At 39.9% G+C, this 17711-nt stretch overlaps 1 protein-coding gene across 1 annotated transcript in view; it reads right to left on the bottom strand.

Moving 5' to 3' along the window:
- Wdr62 (WD repeat domain 62) overlaps positions 1–17711 on the bottom strand; it is a 169413-nt gene that overhangs the window by 15805 nt on the left and 135897 nt on the right. Inside the window, exons 12-28 of the mRNA XM_073092575.1 lie at positions 17300–17415; positions 15947–16151; positions 13653–13787; positions 13356–13466; positions 12964–13053; positions 11821–11951; positions 11054–11182; positions 10464–10583; positions 9786–9913; positions 8833–8924; positions 7164–7280; positions 4773–4862; positions 4199–4323; positions 3219–3345; positions 2541–2688; positions 1739–1863; positions 899–1025 (exon numbers count right to left, since the gene is read on the bottom strand). Of these exons, the coding sequence (XP_072948676.1) occupies positions 899–1025; positions 1739–1863; positions 2541–2688; positions 3219–3345; positions 4199–4323; positions 4773–4862; positions 7164–7280; positions 8833–8924; positions 9786–9913; positions 10464–10583; positions 11054–11182; positions 11821–11951; positions 12964–13053; positions 13356–13466; positions 13653–13787; positions 15947–16151; positions 17300–17415 (2116 nt within the window). The remainder of the gene's footprint in view (positions 1–898; positions 1026–1738; positions 1864–2540; positions 2689–3218; positions 3346–4198; positions 4324–4772; positions 4863–7163; positions 7281–8832; positions 8925–9785; positions 9914–10463; positions 10584–11053; positions 11183–11820; positions 11952–12963; positions 13054–13355; positions 13467–13652; positions 13788–15946; positions 16152–17299; positions 17416–17711) is intronic.

Raw genomic sequence — 17711 nt, forward strand, 5'->3', positions numbered from 1 at the left:
GAACCCATATAGTAAAAATCGTACTCAGGATTATGCATTTATATGTCAGCCAAAAACAATAACAAAAATGAAAAAAATAATAAAAAATTGATGGTAAGAGTTCGACTTTCATTTGGCCAATTTTTTGATTTATAAATTTTATAAAAAAAAAGGTCATTACTTAAGATATAGTAATATTATAAATCATGACGTCACTGTTGCTCATAGACATTTGGATCACCAAAGAAGTCACTGAAAAAACATTTTCATTTTTTTTTCAAAATTTCATATCAAACAAGTTTTCATGTAAACTTTATTGTTTCATTATAAATGACTACATTTTAACTTTTTTGTATATAGTCAAATGCATTTAATTATTATATTTGTATCATATATAAAATGTACTTTTCGTAATATAACTCTGAAAATAATATAAAAGTTAGTTCCAAATATTAATAGCATATTAGATTAATAATTTGTATACATATATTGATAATTTTATTTATAATATTACATAAAAATATATAAACTTTTGCTAATTCAAACTTAATTATATATAAAAAAAATATAAAATTATTACATATTATTAAATTAAATAATTACGAAAAATAAAATTTCCACAAAAATAAAGATTTAACATATTATTTTAAAATGAAATACAAATTACGATTCTTTTTAGAATATTAATCAATAAAATTTATGTTAAAATTTCATAACTTAATAACAATACTAGATGAAAAAAAAAACAACAACAAAACATTTTATTAATAAATTATAATGTAACACACATTATGTGTTACATGTGATTCAAAACTTGCCTTTGACTATATCTCGCAAACCAAGCGTCCCTCAAACATTGTGTATTTCAACTACAACCTATTATTTTATTAATATTATTTTAATATTATTTTCGACTCACCATATTGCCGGGTATTGCTCGGTATCGCCATGGAGACTGGGCGGTTCCTTCTCGCGCTATCCTTCTCCGGTATGTAGGAGAGATCGGTGGTAGATTGGCTGGATTTTAAGTTCGAACGGAACGCCACCTGGAGGATAACAAAACATTTTTTCAATACACGAACTGACGTTTTTGAAAATATTACAATTGGGAAATATGAGAAAAAATGTGAGAGAGACTTTTTACAAAACCGTCACTTAAGATCGACATTATAAAGATTGTTACTTTTTTTAGGGGTTACTCTAAAAAGAGAATAATATTATCTTGTCGATAAGATGAGCTTAGATTCCTACCGGATGCCAGAGTTGCGTGACTACACAACTCTGGCCTGACGCAACTTAGTCCTCAGGGGTAGCGACCTCTGAGAACTAAGCTGGAACGCCTCGGAAAAGTATGTCCCCTTATAATACCCGGCACGAGTCGTGAGCACAGGTGGGCAGTAGTGGGGGTAAGCTCGCGCATGTACACTTTTGGCACGAATGAACATGAACCGAATGACACGCGAGCCTCCAATAGACGATGTGCATTGACTGAGGAACCAATCGCGTGCAGCTCGGCACCCCGCCCCGCCCCCATGGCTTCTTCATTCCGCCAAAGAGACCGAAACATTAACTACTGCGCAGCTGTCAGTTGTGCTCACGACTCATGCCGGTCACTATACCAGACTTCAAACCAGAACACAGCAGCGCTTAACACTGCTGTTATAACAGATATAGGTGTGGCGGTGGTGCCGCCGGACGTACCACGGAGGGTTCTACCACCTTCTGCAACCCAATGCTTCCCCAAAGCAGTTCAACTCACGTTCTCCAGCTGTCGCCTGGTCTCCAGGATCCTCCGCTGCAGCTCCTCGCGTCTCCTCGCCGCCTCGGGGTCTGTCCTCGGCGCCGGGGCTCGGGATAAGTGCTGAGCGGAGAGCGATGTGTTGCCTGTAACATTAATTCATTTTAAAAATAGTTTAAATATACGTAGATAACGTATAAGGATAGGAAACTTCTCAAGGGAATTCAATGACATATAGGAAGTATGTTGTAACCTTGGCCCCTCGGTGTCTACTCTAATCTCTAACATACTCACTATAAGTCTACACTGGGGTTTATACGTGGCCCTTTCGGTACCTAGATGTTCACATTTGGATAACAAGAGGTTTACATCTAGAGACCCGGGGATGGACACCTAGAAAGGAGGGATTGACGCACTTGGATCCCTGGATTTAACATTTAATCACCAAGAATGGACATCTGAACTCCAGAGGTTAAGTTCTCCAGCGGCAATGACCATCCCTCATTTTCACCGCCGGAGGTGGTCACCATTAACCTAACCTACCCTCGAGGACAACATCCCTCAGGGCACACCCACCTCCGGTGAGAGCGTTGTCGATCTCCACCCCGCTCAGGCTATGGACTAACGAAAAGTTTTACCCCGCATTGTCACCGCCGAGGGTGGCCACCCATTCCCCGTCCCCCTAGGGGGTCACACCCACCTCCGGTGAGAGCGTTGTCGATCTCCACCCCACCCAGTCTGTGACTACCGAAAAGTCGTACCCCGCATTGTCACCGCCGAGGGTGGCCACCCATTCCCCGTTCCCCTAGGGGGTCACACCCACCTCCAGTGAGAGCGCTGTCGATCTCCACCCCGCTCAGGCTGTCGAAGGCGGACTTGATGTACTTCTCCCTCCGGCCGGCCGTGTCCAGCGACTCGCAGGAACCGGACAGGGGGTTCCTTTCAGCATTGTCCCCTGAGGGGGTCGACACCTGGAACATTGGAAGAATAGAGATAATTACAACTCTGTAAAGAAGCATTTTTGTTTAAAAAAAATTAAACAACTACCATATATGTAACTTGTATTTTTTGGCGATTTTTTTATGATTTCTTTTAAAGTTTATATTTATGAATGTATGGTAAGGTATATAGTATGGTGTGTGTGTGTGTGTGTGTGTGTGTGTGTGTGTGTGTGTGTGTTTGTGTGTGTGTGTGTGTGTGTGTTACGCACGTGTGTGCGTATGTGCTAGTCGCGCGCGCGGGCGTATGTGTATGGCATAGTCGTATTTTTCACACATGTGTGTATTTTTACACAGGGTGAATTTTTCAAACGGGCCTTCAGGGCCAAATCCGAAACTATAAGGATTAGCGAAAAATGCTGAAAGGAGTTTCGAGGCCGATTTTGATAAAAACTAAAACTGCATCATTACTGTGTATGACGTGTCTTTTTATTTGTGTGTGACCTGTGTGCGTGTACGCGTGTGTATATGACGTTTCTCAACCCCCCCTACCCCCCACTGACCTCGTCGTCGGAGTCCCGGGGCGAGCCGCTGAGCTCCGCGGCGGCGGGCGCGGGCTCCGCGCGGGCGCTGCGCCGCCGCAGCGACTGCCTCAACTCCAGCGCGTCCATCGCGTTCACGGTGAACTCACTGAAATACATACAAAAACAAACAAATATTACGAGGGGGACACCTTCAGAAGGTACCCGGTGCTGTGGGAGCGACACAGGGTTATGTGGGACTCTTACCGTACTAAACCCCCCCCGGTGACCGTCCTCAGCGCTGCTAACTCCGGAATCTCAAGAGAAACGCAACCGGAGTCCTCTTAGCGCATTGCCCCGTCGGGCTCCCCCCAAATGAGCATGGTGCTCGCCACAACGTCTGGTATACACGACGGTATGCGACCACACATACCTCCGTCCTTCCCGAGGTTCCTTGCTAGACCATTCGAACTCCCACTCTTACCACCCGCAACCCCGGAAGCCCCCTTTTAGTCGCCTCTTACGACAGGCAGGGGATACCGTAGCCCTATTCTAGTCCCGGAACTACAGGGACGTTATAACACTAACCTAGGAGTGTCCTCATCGTTGTTCCCCGGGTAGTAGGTAGGGCGGTTCCCTCTGTCTGAGCCCTCTCGCCGATCGATATGTCCTCTATCTTATATATAAAATTCTCGTGTCACAATGTTAATTACCGTACTCCTCCGAAACGGCTTTACCCATTTTCATCAAATTTTAAATGCATATTCAGTAGGTCTGAGAATCGGCTACTATCTATTTTTCATACCCCTAAGCGATAAGGGTTGTTCACTCTAACATTTTTTGGTATTTATATGGCAACACAACGTTTGCCGGGTCAGCTAGTGCTAGTATATTACAACACTAACCGAGGAGTGTCCTCGTCGTTGTTCCCCGGGTAGTAGGTGGGGCGGTTCCCTCTCTCCGAGGAGGAGGTCCTCTCGCCGTCCGACATGTCCTCTATTCCAGTATATTACAACACTAACCTAGGAGTGTCCTCGTCGTTGTTCCCCGGGTAGTAGGTGGGGCGGTTCCCTCTCTCCGAGGAGGAGGTCCTCTCGCCGTCCGATATATCCTCGATGTCGCCGTCGTGCTCCGTCGACTCTTGGTCCTGTGGGAAAGTACAGGAAGATATAAAAAATATATCTTTGTGCTAGATACTCGACGAGTACAGACGAATAAACGCAAGCACGAGTGTATATATAACCTATATTATATTCAAATACACCTTTATGCAATGGATTCTCGCCGAGTACAGACGAATAGGCGCGAATACGAGTGTGTATGTAATCTACTTGGGTGTATTTGAGAGGCGATACGAAAAAATCTGTCTTAAATTGATTACATTTCAAATAGGAAATCATAAAATTGGTACCTCATAGCACACACATTAGAACTAAAATTCCCTCCTTTAATAAATAAAATAAAAATTATAAATAATTTGTACATACCGCCCCTAATAACTGAATAAATACACGTATATAAACACATAAAATAAAATTAACAAAAAAAAAACAAAATCAAAATCAAAAAAAAAATCAAAAAAAGCCTCAACCGAACCTCGAACTTGAAACTGCCGAGCGACGAGTCGTCCGTGTGGTGTCGGCTGCGCGCATCGGTCGTTCGGGTTTTCGAAAGGTTTATCGTTACCTATCACAAAATTATAAGAAAAAATAAATAAAAAACAAAAAAAATACTCAAAAATATATACATAGTTAGTGACACGGACAAACACATGCTTTTATTAAACAAAATATATAATATTTACAAAAACTTATTCGAATTGTATTTCAAAAACATAAAATAAAAAAAAACGCTTTCTAAACTCCCAGTCCCAAAAAAATCTCTGTCATGGGTGCCATGGACACACACAAAACACCCAGACCCAGAACAGATATCCAAATCCATCATTCAGATATCTGTCTGACCGGGGATCGAACCCGGAACTGTGCGTCATATCGTTATGGTGACCGCTCTGCCATGCGGGTCGTCAACACTTAAGATTTGTTTGTAGGATTATCTACATGTATCAAAAAATAATATATTTTTACCACCATAACATTTACCATATTGTAATCTCTCAAACTCAAATTATAAGATCAAACTGACGCTTGCAAAATAAATAATATTTTTTTACCAAAGTAATGTTTATTACACTTAAAAGAATGATATAAAAAATAATGCTAAGGAAGCTTTAGATAAACTAAAAGTAAAATTATTAAGTTCACATATTTTTTAAATAATTGCTTGACCGGAGAATAAACCTCATTCTATCAGTATAAACACTGTATTCAGAAAGTCTTACTAACCCCGTGTAGTTTTAACTTATTTTTTGACTTAAAACAAATGTAAAAATAACATAAAAAGCCTGAAAATGTACTTAAAAAAATCTACACACAAAAAAAATTAGCACTACAAACACACTTACATGCAAACATGCAATCATGCATAGTAAGGGTCTCCACACACTTATCGTCGTAGCATTCGAAATAAAAGAAAGAAAGAAATTATTTATTTCATGAACTTATTTATTTATACAGATATTGAGTAGATTATAATAAATAATTACCATTAGATTTTACCAAAAAAAATCTTATTAATTAAACTATATACAATTTGTAGAGTTCCGTATGACAAAACAAAAAGCGGAAACCCTTATAGGATCACTCGTGCGTCTGTCCATCCGTCTGTCACAGGCACTTTGCCTTCAAAATACTGGACCAAATGATTTGAAATTTGGTACTCATTTGAGTACCAAATTTCAATTCATTTTGGCTTTTCCGTGACCCAAAGACGAAGATATAACGGAAACTACTGTATTTTATTATTATTTATTTATAATTAGAAATCCAATTTAATGTGAAAAGTTTAATATTCGTTATAAAAATAATCTGGCATGGACGCAAACCGATATATGTAGGGAGACCCAAGGTAACATATAACATGCACACATGCAAAGCATTGATGATATAATAATATGTATTTATAATAACTAAACTACATATTTACAAGTAATTACTACTGAAGATATAATTACTAATTGTAAATTTGATATGTTAAAAATTATACTTTGTTCAAAATGATTAAGTTTATCAATTTTATTTTATTTTTCGCCAAATATATACAAAATATACTTTATAAAAATATTTACTTTAAAATATGTGTTGCAAGTAAAATGCTCCAAAAGATTATTATACAAAATATACTTAATAAAAATATTTACTTTGAAATATGTGTTGCAAGTAAAATGCTCCAAAAGATTATTATACAAAATATACTTAATAAAAATATTTACTTTGAATTATGTGTTGCAAGTAAAATGCTCCAAAAGATTATTATACAAAATATACTTAATAAAAATATTTACTTTGAAATATGTGTTGCAAGTAAAAAGATCCAAAAGATTATTATACAAAATATACTTAATAAAAATATTTACTTTGAATTATGTGTTGCAAGTAAAATGCTCCAAAAGATTATTATACAAAATATACTTAATAAAAATATTTACTTTGAAATATGTGTTGCAAGTAAAATGATCCAAAAGATTATTATACAAAATATACTTAATAAAAATATTTACTTTGAATTATGTGTTGCAAGTAAAATGCTCCAAAAGATTATTTAAAATCATTTTTAACATAAAATTTTAAGGATGTACTTTCCAAAATCTACAATATTATAGCAACACTAGCACATAATGCCAAAATACTGTGCATGAAACAAACTAAACATCATTTTCTTTACTTAAAAAAACTACAAAAATTGTCTGACTTTCTGACAAACTACGCAAAAAAAACTAAAAAATGAACATAAAAAATCTAAAAAAAAATGAAATTCTACTTTTCAAAAAGCGTGACATCACATCAATGCGTTTGAAACACACGCAACATACCAAAATAACACAAAAAACACAAAAATACAAAAAAAAAACAGAAAAGAACAAAAAACCTTTTCCACCCTCGGCGATATGGTCAAAATGTCATACGTAGTTTTCATTTTGGCGTCAAAGTTCCTAAATAGTGCCTCGACGCGCGGCAACTGCGATAGGTTGAGCGATTTCGGCCTCTATTGCGATAGGGGAATAAGGACCACAACCGGGTGAGTGTGAGTAGTAGGTACGATACAGCTGGGACGCCTCGAATTTTTGAAAAAAATATTTGAAAAATATATTTTTTTTTGTAACAGTTGATGAAAAATTCCAAGCAATAACTAAGCTAGTTTTTTTACAATGGAAAACGTAAAGAATATTTTTGTCTTTGTGTCTTTCTGTACGTCTGTTTGTTCGCCTGTATGCGTGTCTGCTTGCTTGATCAGTATTCGCATGTCCTGTCTCTATGACTGTTACTATTTTTGTGTATTTGCCTATATGTCTGTGTGTCTGCTTGCTTGTCTATGTGTTATGTCAACCTGTCAATGGACTATCTGTATCTCTATCTATCTATATCTCTCTATATATACGTCTGTCTGTTTGTTTGTCATACTAATCTAAACCAATAACTTAATATAATAATAATAAAAAAATCGAGACGTCCCATAGGAAAAAAGGTAAACAATAAAAAAAATAAAAACCAAACATATTAGAACAGAGTAAAACAAGTAAAAACATTAAACCCACAGATAAAAATATAAAACCAAAATGGCGGCGTTAACAGAACACTCTTTACAAATAAATATAAAATGATCTTTTTATATTATGATTTATATATACAACTATAATTTTATAGCAACCCGTATAAGTCCCACTACTGGGCATACATCCCACTATTTAGCTTAGAAGTTGGGATCATATAACACAACAATTATAAAAAAAAGACATTTTTAATGAAAACTTATAATTATTTTACTCAATTTTTAAACCATCACCTAGAAAGTAAGCGTTAAGTAAAATAAAGTATTTAATAAAAAATAAATTAATATTAAAGAAACCACCATATTATTTACTACTGGTGCTAAGTTTAATAAAAGTGATTATTTTGAAATATTATATTAAATTTTGTTTAGTAAACCAATATTCTAACTACAGAATTAGTTAATTTATATAACCACAACCAGCATTTTATCTTAAATTATTTTTAGACTAAGATCCTAATTCTAAACTTAAAAATAACTTTTAGGCTTCAAAATTCTAGTGTATAGATAAATTCAAGAAACAATTATAAAACTGTATATTTTTTTAACTAACGCATTCAGGAAATCATATAAGTATCTCTGCCTAAAATAAGCGTCAAACATCGGAGCGTCAAACACTCGAGCGTCAAACACCAGAGCGTCAAACACTCGAGCGTCAAACATCAGAGCGTCAAACACTCGAGCGTCAAACACCAGAGCGTCAAACACTCGAGTGTCACACACCAGAACGTCAAACACTCGAGCGTCAAACACCCGAATGTTACACACCCGAGAGGCATACACCCAAATGTAACATACCTGAGAGTAAATACACTCGAGCATCATACACTCGACTGTCATACATCGCCATATCTCAATTCATTGTAACACCTAAACATTCTCTACCTTTTAACACAGTTCTTAACACTTCAGAAGCTATTCTTCTCTCATATATTTATGTTCCAATCGTAACATACATACAAGATATATGTATTAATATTGTACATACCTGTTTAACACTCTGCTCCCGTCTCGTGTACCTCGTGTCAGTGCCGCTGTCGATAGAACTGTCCTTAGATCCGTCTGAATCTATGCGTTTATCTGTAACAAACGCATCATTTGAAAAATTCTGAAATAATAAATGAACACATAAGTCATAAAACGATTCCTACACTCACAGCCGCCCACACTAGGACCGCCTGTATCGTGGGTGCTATGGACACACACAGAGACAAAAACACAAACATCCAGACTCAGAAATGATGAATGATTAGTTTCAAGGTATTAGAACGTTTTGTGGTTCGACTTGATGAAAGTATGGACGCCTGTGAGTTTTCTTAGATCAATACTGCGTAGTGCATGTATTTAGTTTTTTGTTACGTAGGCTCTCTTGTCTATCGCTCATGTACACGTGCTATCATCCGTCTAATTATTTTAATTAAAATAGAATAATTTAAGCAGTTTTATTGCCTTTTTATCATAACATCACGACTCCGGCGGCACCACCGCCACACCTATGTCTGTTATAACAGCAGTGTTAAGCGCTGCTGTGTTCTGGTTTTAAGGGTGTGGTAAGGGAGACATACTTTTCGGCGCTCCAGAGGCGTTCCAGCTTAGTCCTCAGGGGTAGTAGCGGCCCGCAAACGAATGCTCTTAGCGCACTTAAGGTGCCGACAAAGCGCACAAAGAAACACCGTTGAGTTTTAGCCGATAGGAGTCCGGCATATCTTCGCCGCTGCCCCCACGGCTGAGAGGAACCCATGCAGGGTTTCCCCATGATAAAAAGGAGCAACAAGATATCAGTGGCCGAACTCAGATACAACTCTAATCATATCCGTGGTTGATTACAGATGTCCATGCCGCACTAGGCACTTACCATCAGATGGACTGCATGCTCGCCTAACCTAATATTATACAAAAGATAGATTATCGATAACGGGCGGTAGTTAGTTGCGATCTTACCAGGAGCCGGCAGTATCCTCGTGGCCCACTTGCCCCTAGCGGGCGGTTCCGGTGCGGGGGAGTCCTGGGAGACCAGCTCGTCACCCAAACTCTTCTTGGCCCAGGACGGTAGGTGGCCTATCCTTAACCTGCAATAGATAGGTTATAAATACATGATTGATTGGGTGTGATGTTAAAATGTATAGGATATATTTAGGCGAAATCTAGTGCTGATTGATTATATAATAGTGTGACGTCATTACGTAGATATCTACGTAGTTGACATGTTATTGACGTAATAGACGTAATATTTACGTAATTGAGAAATAAAATATTTTAAAAAGTGAAGTGTCTGTATGTATGTCATGTATAGAAGTATTAAACTATGTATTTTTAAATGAAGAGGTAAATGTCAAACATGTTTTTATATAAATGTATGTAAGGGTTATATTCTCGAAAAAATATAAGGAGAACATGAACCCCTTCCTCTCCTTAACTACCCCTTGTCATATCTTAACCCTCCTAGTATATATTTCTTTAATACCATTTTATTATCTACCCCCAAACGAATAGAAACTACTCTCGAAAACGTAACAAAAAAATCGAGATGCAGTGCCCCCTCCACTGTATCCCCACTTGACCCCCAAAACCCCATTCCCTGTACCCCTTGACCCCCCATGGCCCCCCAGGGGTACTCACGTGTAATCAGGCACTACGGGCGCGCTGAACTTGTCCTCGGGGGGTAGTTCCCGTGGAGGAGATCCTAGATGGGAATCCGTTTCGCTCTCCAGCCCGGACATGCCGTTCGTTGGTGCTTTCCTGTAAGGAAATATTCTCTTTATTATTTATTTAAATTAAGATTTCTTATATTATAATCGTTGTTTTCAGGAGTAAAAATCACTCAGTCAACCTGATGGTATTTGATACAGAATCTCGGTAGCGCCATCTGTTTAGGAGTTGAAGAAAGACGCATTACCGTCAGAATGTAACCGTCATTTGCGTTACGAGTAGGTTGGTAGGGATACCCTCCCGTAATATATTGATTTAAAAATTGATTCAAATGGAAATTTGACTGAATATTAAATAAAATACCCAAAAAATCTATCTTCGATTTATTTAGCAGTTGTACTCGAAAAACGGCAAGTTTTCATATTTGAGATCGATTCAAAAAGTATTGATTTTTATTAAATAGTTAATCGATGAGTAATAAAATAAAATGAAATCAAAAAACTTTTTCCTCCAAAATTCGAACATCAATAAACAATCTCGGATCGTCGCTAGCAACTCACCTGCCCTGTCGGATGGCCTGCTGGGCCAGCCTGGCTCTCATGGTGACCACCATGTCGTGCGGCACTCGCCACACGAAGATGCAACCGTCACCACTTGCCGACACCAGATGCTGACAATCTGGGGTGAACCTGCAATACATACAACCTTCATATAGCACCTCTAGAATTACAATGATATAGGGAAAAAAATAAAATGGCATTGTTGTGTCGTCGTAGCATTACATCGGGGTCACCACTTTGACAACTAGTGATCTCCCTGTGTCTTAGGAGATCATGATCAGAGAGCGGCCGTATTCCGAAAGTCTCAGTTCCCAGGTTGTTTATATATAAGATATTGAGAAAACTTCGATAGCGTGAGTCATAATACGTGTGGCGCCATCTTTCAAGGAGTCATAATAGTCTTAAAACCTAAAAAAAACCCTTTTATTGATAATCGAACTAAAAACTAGAAAATAATTCTTAATGACAAAGAGTTCAAGAGTAAATTCAGATCAAAAAGCGTGGGGTGCAATGTAAACTATTATTTATTTTTCGTTTTTTAGTTTGTGACCAACTCATAAATTGCGGAATTAATTAATTAAGGATAATGGGAAAATGTTATCTAATTATTGCATTGTCACCGGTCCTTGATACGTGTGCAAAGTTTCAAATTAATCAGAGTTGTGAAAGATGGTCAAAATTATGCTCAAAGATTCTGTTACATACATACATAGATAGATACAACCCAAGCTAATAAAAGCGTGTTAAAAATGAGCATATACACTCACCTCAAGCCAGTAACGATCTCGGAGTGTCCGTACATGGTGGCCATACACTCGCCGGAGTAGTAGTCGTACACGCTCAGTATCTTGTCCGTGCTCGACGTCGCCAGGTATATGCCGCTGTTGTCTAGCGCCACCTGGTGGTAAGAAATATATTTAAGATAACATGAAAATATAGTCGTTTTCTTAAAAATGTGCCTTTTCCTTTTGTTTGTCATTTATCATTACTTCCCAGAATTTGATCTATATAAGCAACACTATCAGATAATGGAAAAATCTATTTTTTAAATAAAAATAGATAACTGATTAATTTGTAAATTCTTATTTTTTGTTGTTTACCATTTCGTTTCAACGTTAAATATGATTTTCTGTATCTCTTTGTTAAGTAATCACTCGGATTTCTCTCGAAAAAGTCATTCTCGCAAATTGTCATCTTTACATCTGTATTAAACGAAACTCTGCGTATAGCAAGTTGAAAATCTATTATAATGCTCCTAAAAATAACCTCAACTAAGTCGAACATAAAAATATAAATACTTGGAGAACAAAAGGTCCGCTTTCGAATGATTTGAAACATTGGGCCAAAAAAAATGTTAATACGCGAAATGTTTAAATTGATGAATGGCGGGAACTTAACTGCCAAATTAATATGAAAAAATATGTATTTTCTTAAAATTGAGGCTTTTCCTTTTGTTTGTCATTTATCATAACTTCCCAGAATTTGATCTTTATAAGCGACGCTATCCGATAGTGGAATAACATAGAGTGTGTATTATCTTTTTCAAAATGAACTCGTTCGATTCCCGACTAGTGAAAAAGATATTTCAAGAAACTAATGATGCAGTTTTAAGTTTTTATCAAAATCGGCCTCATAACTCGTCTCAGCATTTTTCGCTAATCCTTATAGTTTCGGATTAAGCTTTGAAGGACCTTTTGAAAAAACACTCTATATATGTCGTAGACTTTTAAATTTAGTTCATCCGGAATGAAGTGAAGGCTTTAGTACCACATATGAATAAAAAGACAAATAAAAATATTACGTTTTTAACAATCCTGCATTTATCTACAACTAACGAATTAATTTACCTTAATGAATAAATAATGAATTTAATTAATGATTTTATAAATGATTAATTTTGTATGACTTACCTTTATAAGAGTGCCGTCCTCAGCCGTCGTACCTCGAAAGGTCTTCGTGTGTCTACCGTGGGCCGCGCTATACACTCTTACGTTACGATCCTGTAATACAATATTAAATTTTAAGTTCTAGAATCCTTTGTAGTTCGACTCCGGCGGCACCACCGCCACACATATTTCTGTTATAACAGCAGTGTTATGCACTGCCGTGTTCTGGTTTTAAGGGTGTGGTAGGGGATTTACGACACCATACTGATCTGATGCGCAAAGGGTTCCGGGTTCGATCCCTGGTCAGAAAGATATCTAAATGATGAATTTAGATATGCGTTCTGGGTTTGGGTGTTTGTGTATTTGTCTTTGTGCGTTCAAACCGGTTATAAGCTTATTATAGTGTACCATCTCACCTGACACGCGGTAAGTATATGCCTGCCGCCCGCGTCTACCTCCATATCGTATAGCGTTGTCCGACCGGAGACGTTTTGGCCTCGAGCGAATTGGTAACTGCCGTCTGCTGTCTGCAAATAAAAAAAAAAAAAACTTTCAATTTTTAATATTTTTTTTACACTTGAATTTATTTATTTATATCATAGATTAGTAAAGATTACTCACTCCTAACAAGAAAGTATGTGTAAATGTTTGGTCAATAAAATCATAATTTACCAGTCACCTCTCCCAACCCGGACATCAAACTCACAACTCACCGTCCTCAACTGCCTGAACAGTATTGTCTTGTCCGCCCCACACGATACCATCTGGAGTCCATTGTTCGAGCTGAGGAACCTCACCGCCGTTATCGAGGAGGAGTGCTCGTCCAGGGTCTGGAGTATCTGGTAGCCCTGAGACAAAATGTGAAGTGTTATTGATAACAAAAGCTTCTTTTTTTGTAAATTTGGGATTGTTGAAGATGGAAAATATATTTTAATACAGCCGGGTTGCAATATCTTAATTACGACTAGATAAGTCATAATCTTGAACAAATTTCATGCGGGTTTTATTGAAACTGTTTTCATGTCACGCGGGTTTACATCTGCATGCAAGTCTATACAACGATAGGGTCAAATAAGTAAAAAAAAGTTTGGAAAATCCAAAAGTGCACGACTCATAATGCTCATTTAATTAAGAAATATAAAAAAAAAGACTTAAGTCGTTCAAAATTAATTGCCGAAAAAACAGCTGTAGTAGGAAGAAGGTACTGCACAAGCGCCCCTGGTGGAATAAATGTACATAATACCTATAGATATACAGTCTTGTAGTTTTCGTTTTTTATAAATTGCAATTAAACGATACTGAATTAATTAATCATTCGCATTCAGTGACCTACAATCGTCGATTAGAATTAAAAAAAAAAATTAACTCACATGATGGATTTTTTCACAAGTTACAGTGTTTTCAGGTTTCACACATGACGGACAGGAAACCTATTTTGGTGTTTTTTTCCAATTCTATTGCAGTAAATCAATTTTTAAAAAGTATGGAATTAATCTCCATTAAATTATCTCGACAATAGTATGCAAAATATCTTGATTCCGTGAACTATCAAGGCTATAATAATAAAAATAGCCGCCAAAATGAAGCGAAAAAAATTTTTCGATCGTAAAGCACTCTCTGATGCTTCGCATCATGAGTCGTGCAATAATAAACGAGTAAAATTGCACGGCGATATAAGTCGGCGTGGTAAGTAAAATACCTTTAATTAAGCTTCATGTAATAATAATATGTAAAAGTTTCTTTACACATTACAATAACGTGGTCTACGTTTTTTCACTATTTTATCACACAAAATGCTGCTATGGATATTAGATTTGTCATTCAAATAAATGACAATTGTAGTACTTCCTGTTCTCCTATGCATTCGCCGTACACCCTCTTCGTGCACCGCATGCACTTTACACACACCCGCGTCGTGCAATGCGTGCGCATTACACTCGCACGCGTCGTGTACCGCGTGCGCGTTACGCACCCGCGTCGTGCGCACTGTACACTCGTATCGTGCGCACCGCGTCGTGCGCCTCCAGCGTGTGCAGCGCTGTACCTCGCCGGTACCTTGTCCACGAGGAACACGTGCACGAGGCGGTCGCGCGAGGCGCTGGCGAGCAGCCGCGGGCGGCGCGCGTACCGCAGGCAGAGCACCTCCGCGTCGTGCGCCTCCAGCGCGTGCAGCGCTGTACCTCGCCGGTACCTTGTCCACGAGGAACACGTGCACGAGGCGGTCGCGCGAGGCGCTGGCGAGCAGCCGCGGGCGGCGCGCGTACCGCAGGCAGAGCACCTCCGCGTCGTGCGCCTCCAGCGCGTGCAGCGCTGTACCTCGCCGGTACCTTGTCCACGAGGAACACGTGCACGAGGCGGTCGCGCGAGGCGCTGGCGAGCAGCCGCGGGCGGCGCGCGTACCGCAGGCAGAGCACCTCCGCGTCGTGCGCCTCCAGCGCGTGCAGCGCTGTACCTCGCCGGTACCTTGTCCACGAGGAACACGTGCACGAGGCGGTCGCGCGAGGCGCTGGCGAGCAGCCGCGGGCGGCGCGCGTACCGCAGGCAGAGCACCTCCGCGTCGTGCGCCTCCAGCGCGTGCAGCGCTGTACCTCGCCGGTACCTTGTCCACGAGGAACACGTGCACGAGGCGGTCGCGCGAGGCGCTGGCGAGCAGCCGCGGGCGGCGCGCGTACCGCAGGCAGAGCACCTCCGCGTCGTGCGCCTCCAGCGCGTGCAGCGCTGTACCTCGCCGGTACCTTGTCCACGAGGAACACGTGCACGAGGCGGTCGCGCGAGGCGCTGGCGAGCAGCCGCGGGCGGCGCGCGTACCGCAGGCAGAGCACCTCCGCGTCGTGCGCCTCCAGCGCGTGCAGCGCTGTACCTCGCCGGTACCTTGTCCACGAGGAACACGTGCACGAGGCGGTCGCGCGAGGCGCTGGCGAGCAGCCGCGGGCGGCGCGCGTACCGCAGGCAGAGCACCTCCGCGTCGTGCGCCTCCAGCGCGTGCAGCGCTGTACCTCGCCGGTACCTTGTCCACGAGGAACACGTGCACGAGGCGGTCGCGCGAGGCGCTGGCGAGCAGCCGCGGGCGGCGCGCGTACCGCAGGCAGAGCACCTCCGCGTCGTGCGCCTCCAGCGTGTGCAGCGCGGTGCCGCGCGCGTCGTGCACGTGCACGTTGCCCGCCCGGTCGCCCGCCGCCACGTGACGACCGCACGGGGACACGCACACGCATCTGGGGGCACGGGGAGACACGGACATTAGCATAGCAAACAACATGGATACGTGTACAGAACAACGCACGCACGCACGCACGCACGCACGCACGCACGCACGTACGCACACACACACACACAGACAGACAGACAGACAGACAGACAGACATACACACACACACACACACACACACACACACACACACACACACAGAGAGAGAGACACACACACTGACATAATACACAGACACTTTTTCATATTTACTATATTTTATTATATTTTATATACATATAATCTTAATTACAAAATAAAATTAATTCAACATTGTTCAAATAATTATTTTCAAGAATAATATATAACTAACGTACTTAAAAGAGGGTACCCAACAATATTGTAAAACAATGTACCTACTACTTTTGATACAATAAATCTTTCTTATTTTTTTATTTACACACACACACTTACGCCTTACTGAAGGTGAACGCAAGCACACATACGCATCTGCGAACACGCAGACACGGACATTAGCAATCAACATGGTGACGTGTACGCTTATAGTACCGCACCAAACAACGTGCACCAACATGGCTACGTGTACTAAAGGCTACGTGACGACCCACGTGGCAGAGCGGTCACCATAACGGTCTGACACGCAGAGGGTCCCGGGTTCGTTCCCCGGCCAGACGGATATCTAAATGATGAATTTAGATTTCTGTTTCTGGGTCTGGGTGTTTATGTATTTGTTTATGTGTGTGTCCATGGCACCCACGATACAGGGAATCCCAGTGTGGGGCTGTGAGTGTAGAAAGCGTTTGTTTGTTTGTTTACTAAAGCAACACGCACACAAAGGTGGTAGGTGGTGGTTGATTACAATTTCCATTGGACAGCAGTAACTTACCAGGACTGCATGCAATACTTAATAATACATGTACAATGTACATACTTAAGTAGCACTTTAAAAAAACAAACCATTTAAATTGACCTCTTATACCTATTCCAAGCGAATTCTCTAATAACAGGATACTATTTTTTATAATTAGAAACACCTATATAATCCTATCAAATTTAAATATTTAAATCTAATTAGTACTTGCAAATAAACAATCTCTTTACCTTTATTAATAAAAAGATAGATAGTTAAAAATAGATTTATAGATAGAAACTCACCTAACACCAATCTTGTCGTCGTACGTCTTCGACTTGTCCTTATCGCTGGTGGCAGTTAAATCCATATCCTTTAAAAACTTCAGCTCCGGATCGATGTATAGGATTTTGCCGAGCTCCTGAAAATATAACATTTTAATAAGATTGGATCCAACCAACGTGCAGTCCACGTGGACTTCCAAACAAAACTGAATGAACTAAGTTCCACACAAAAATAAACTGAATAAATGATTGACTGAAAGAAAGAATGAATAAATAAACTCTCACATTTCTATAAATATTGGGCAGCTTGAGCTTAAAGGCAACTAAGTTCCACACAAAATAAACAACTGAATGAACAATTGTTGGATTAAAAGAAAGAAAGAATGAATAAACACTCACATTGCTATAAATATTCGACATTGACCGCTTCGAG

This window comes from Epargyreus clarus, unplaced genomic scaffold (assembly GCF_041222505.1).
Source record: "Epargyreus clarus isolate Ecla_fem2 unplaced genomic scaffold, WU_Ecla_fem_2.2 ptg000036l, whole genome shotgun sequence".
Taxonomy (NCBI): Eukaryota; Metazoa; Arthropoda; class Insecta; order Lepidoptera; family Hesperiidae; genus Epargyreus; species Epargyreus clarus.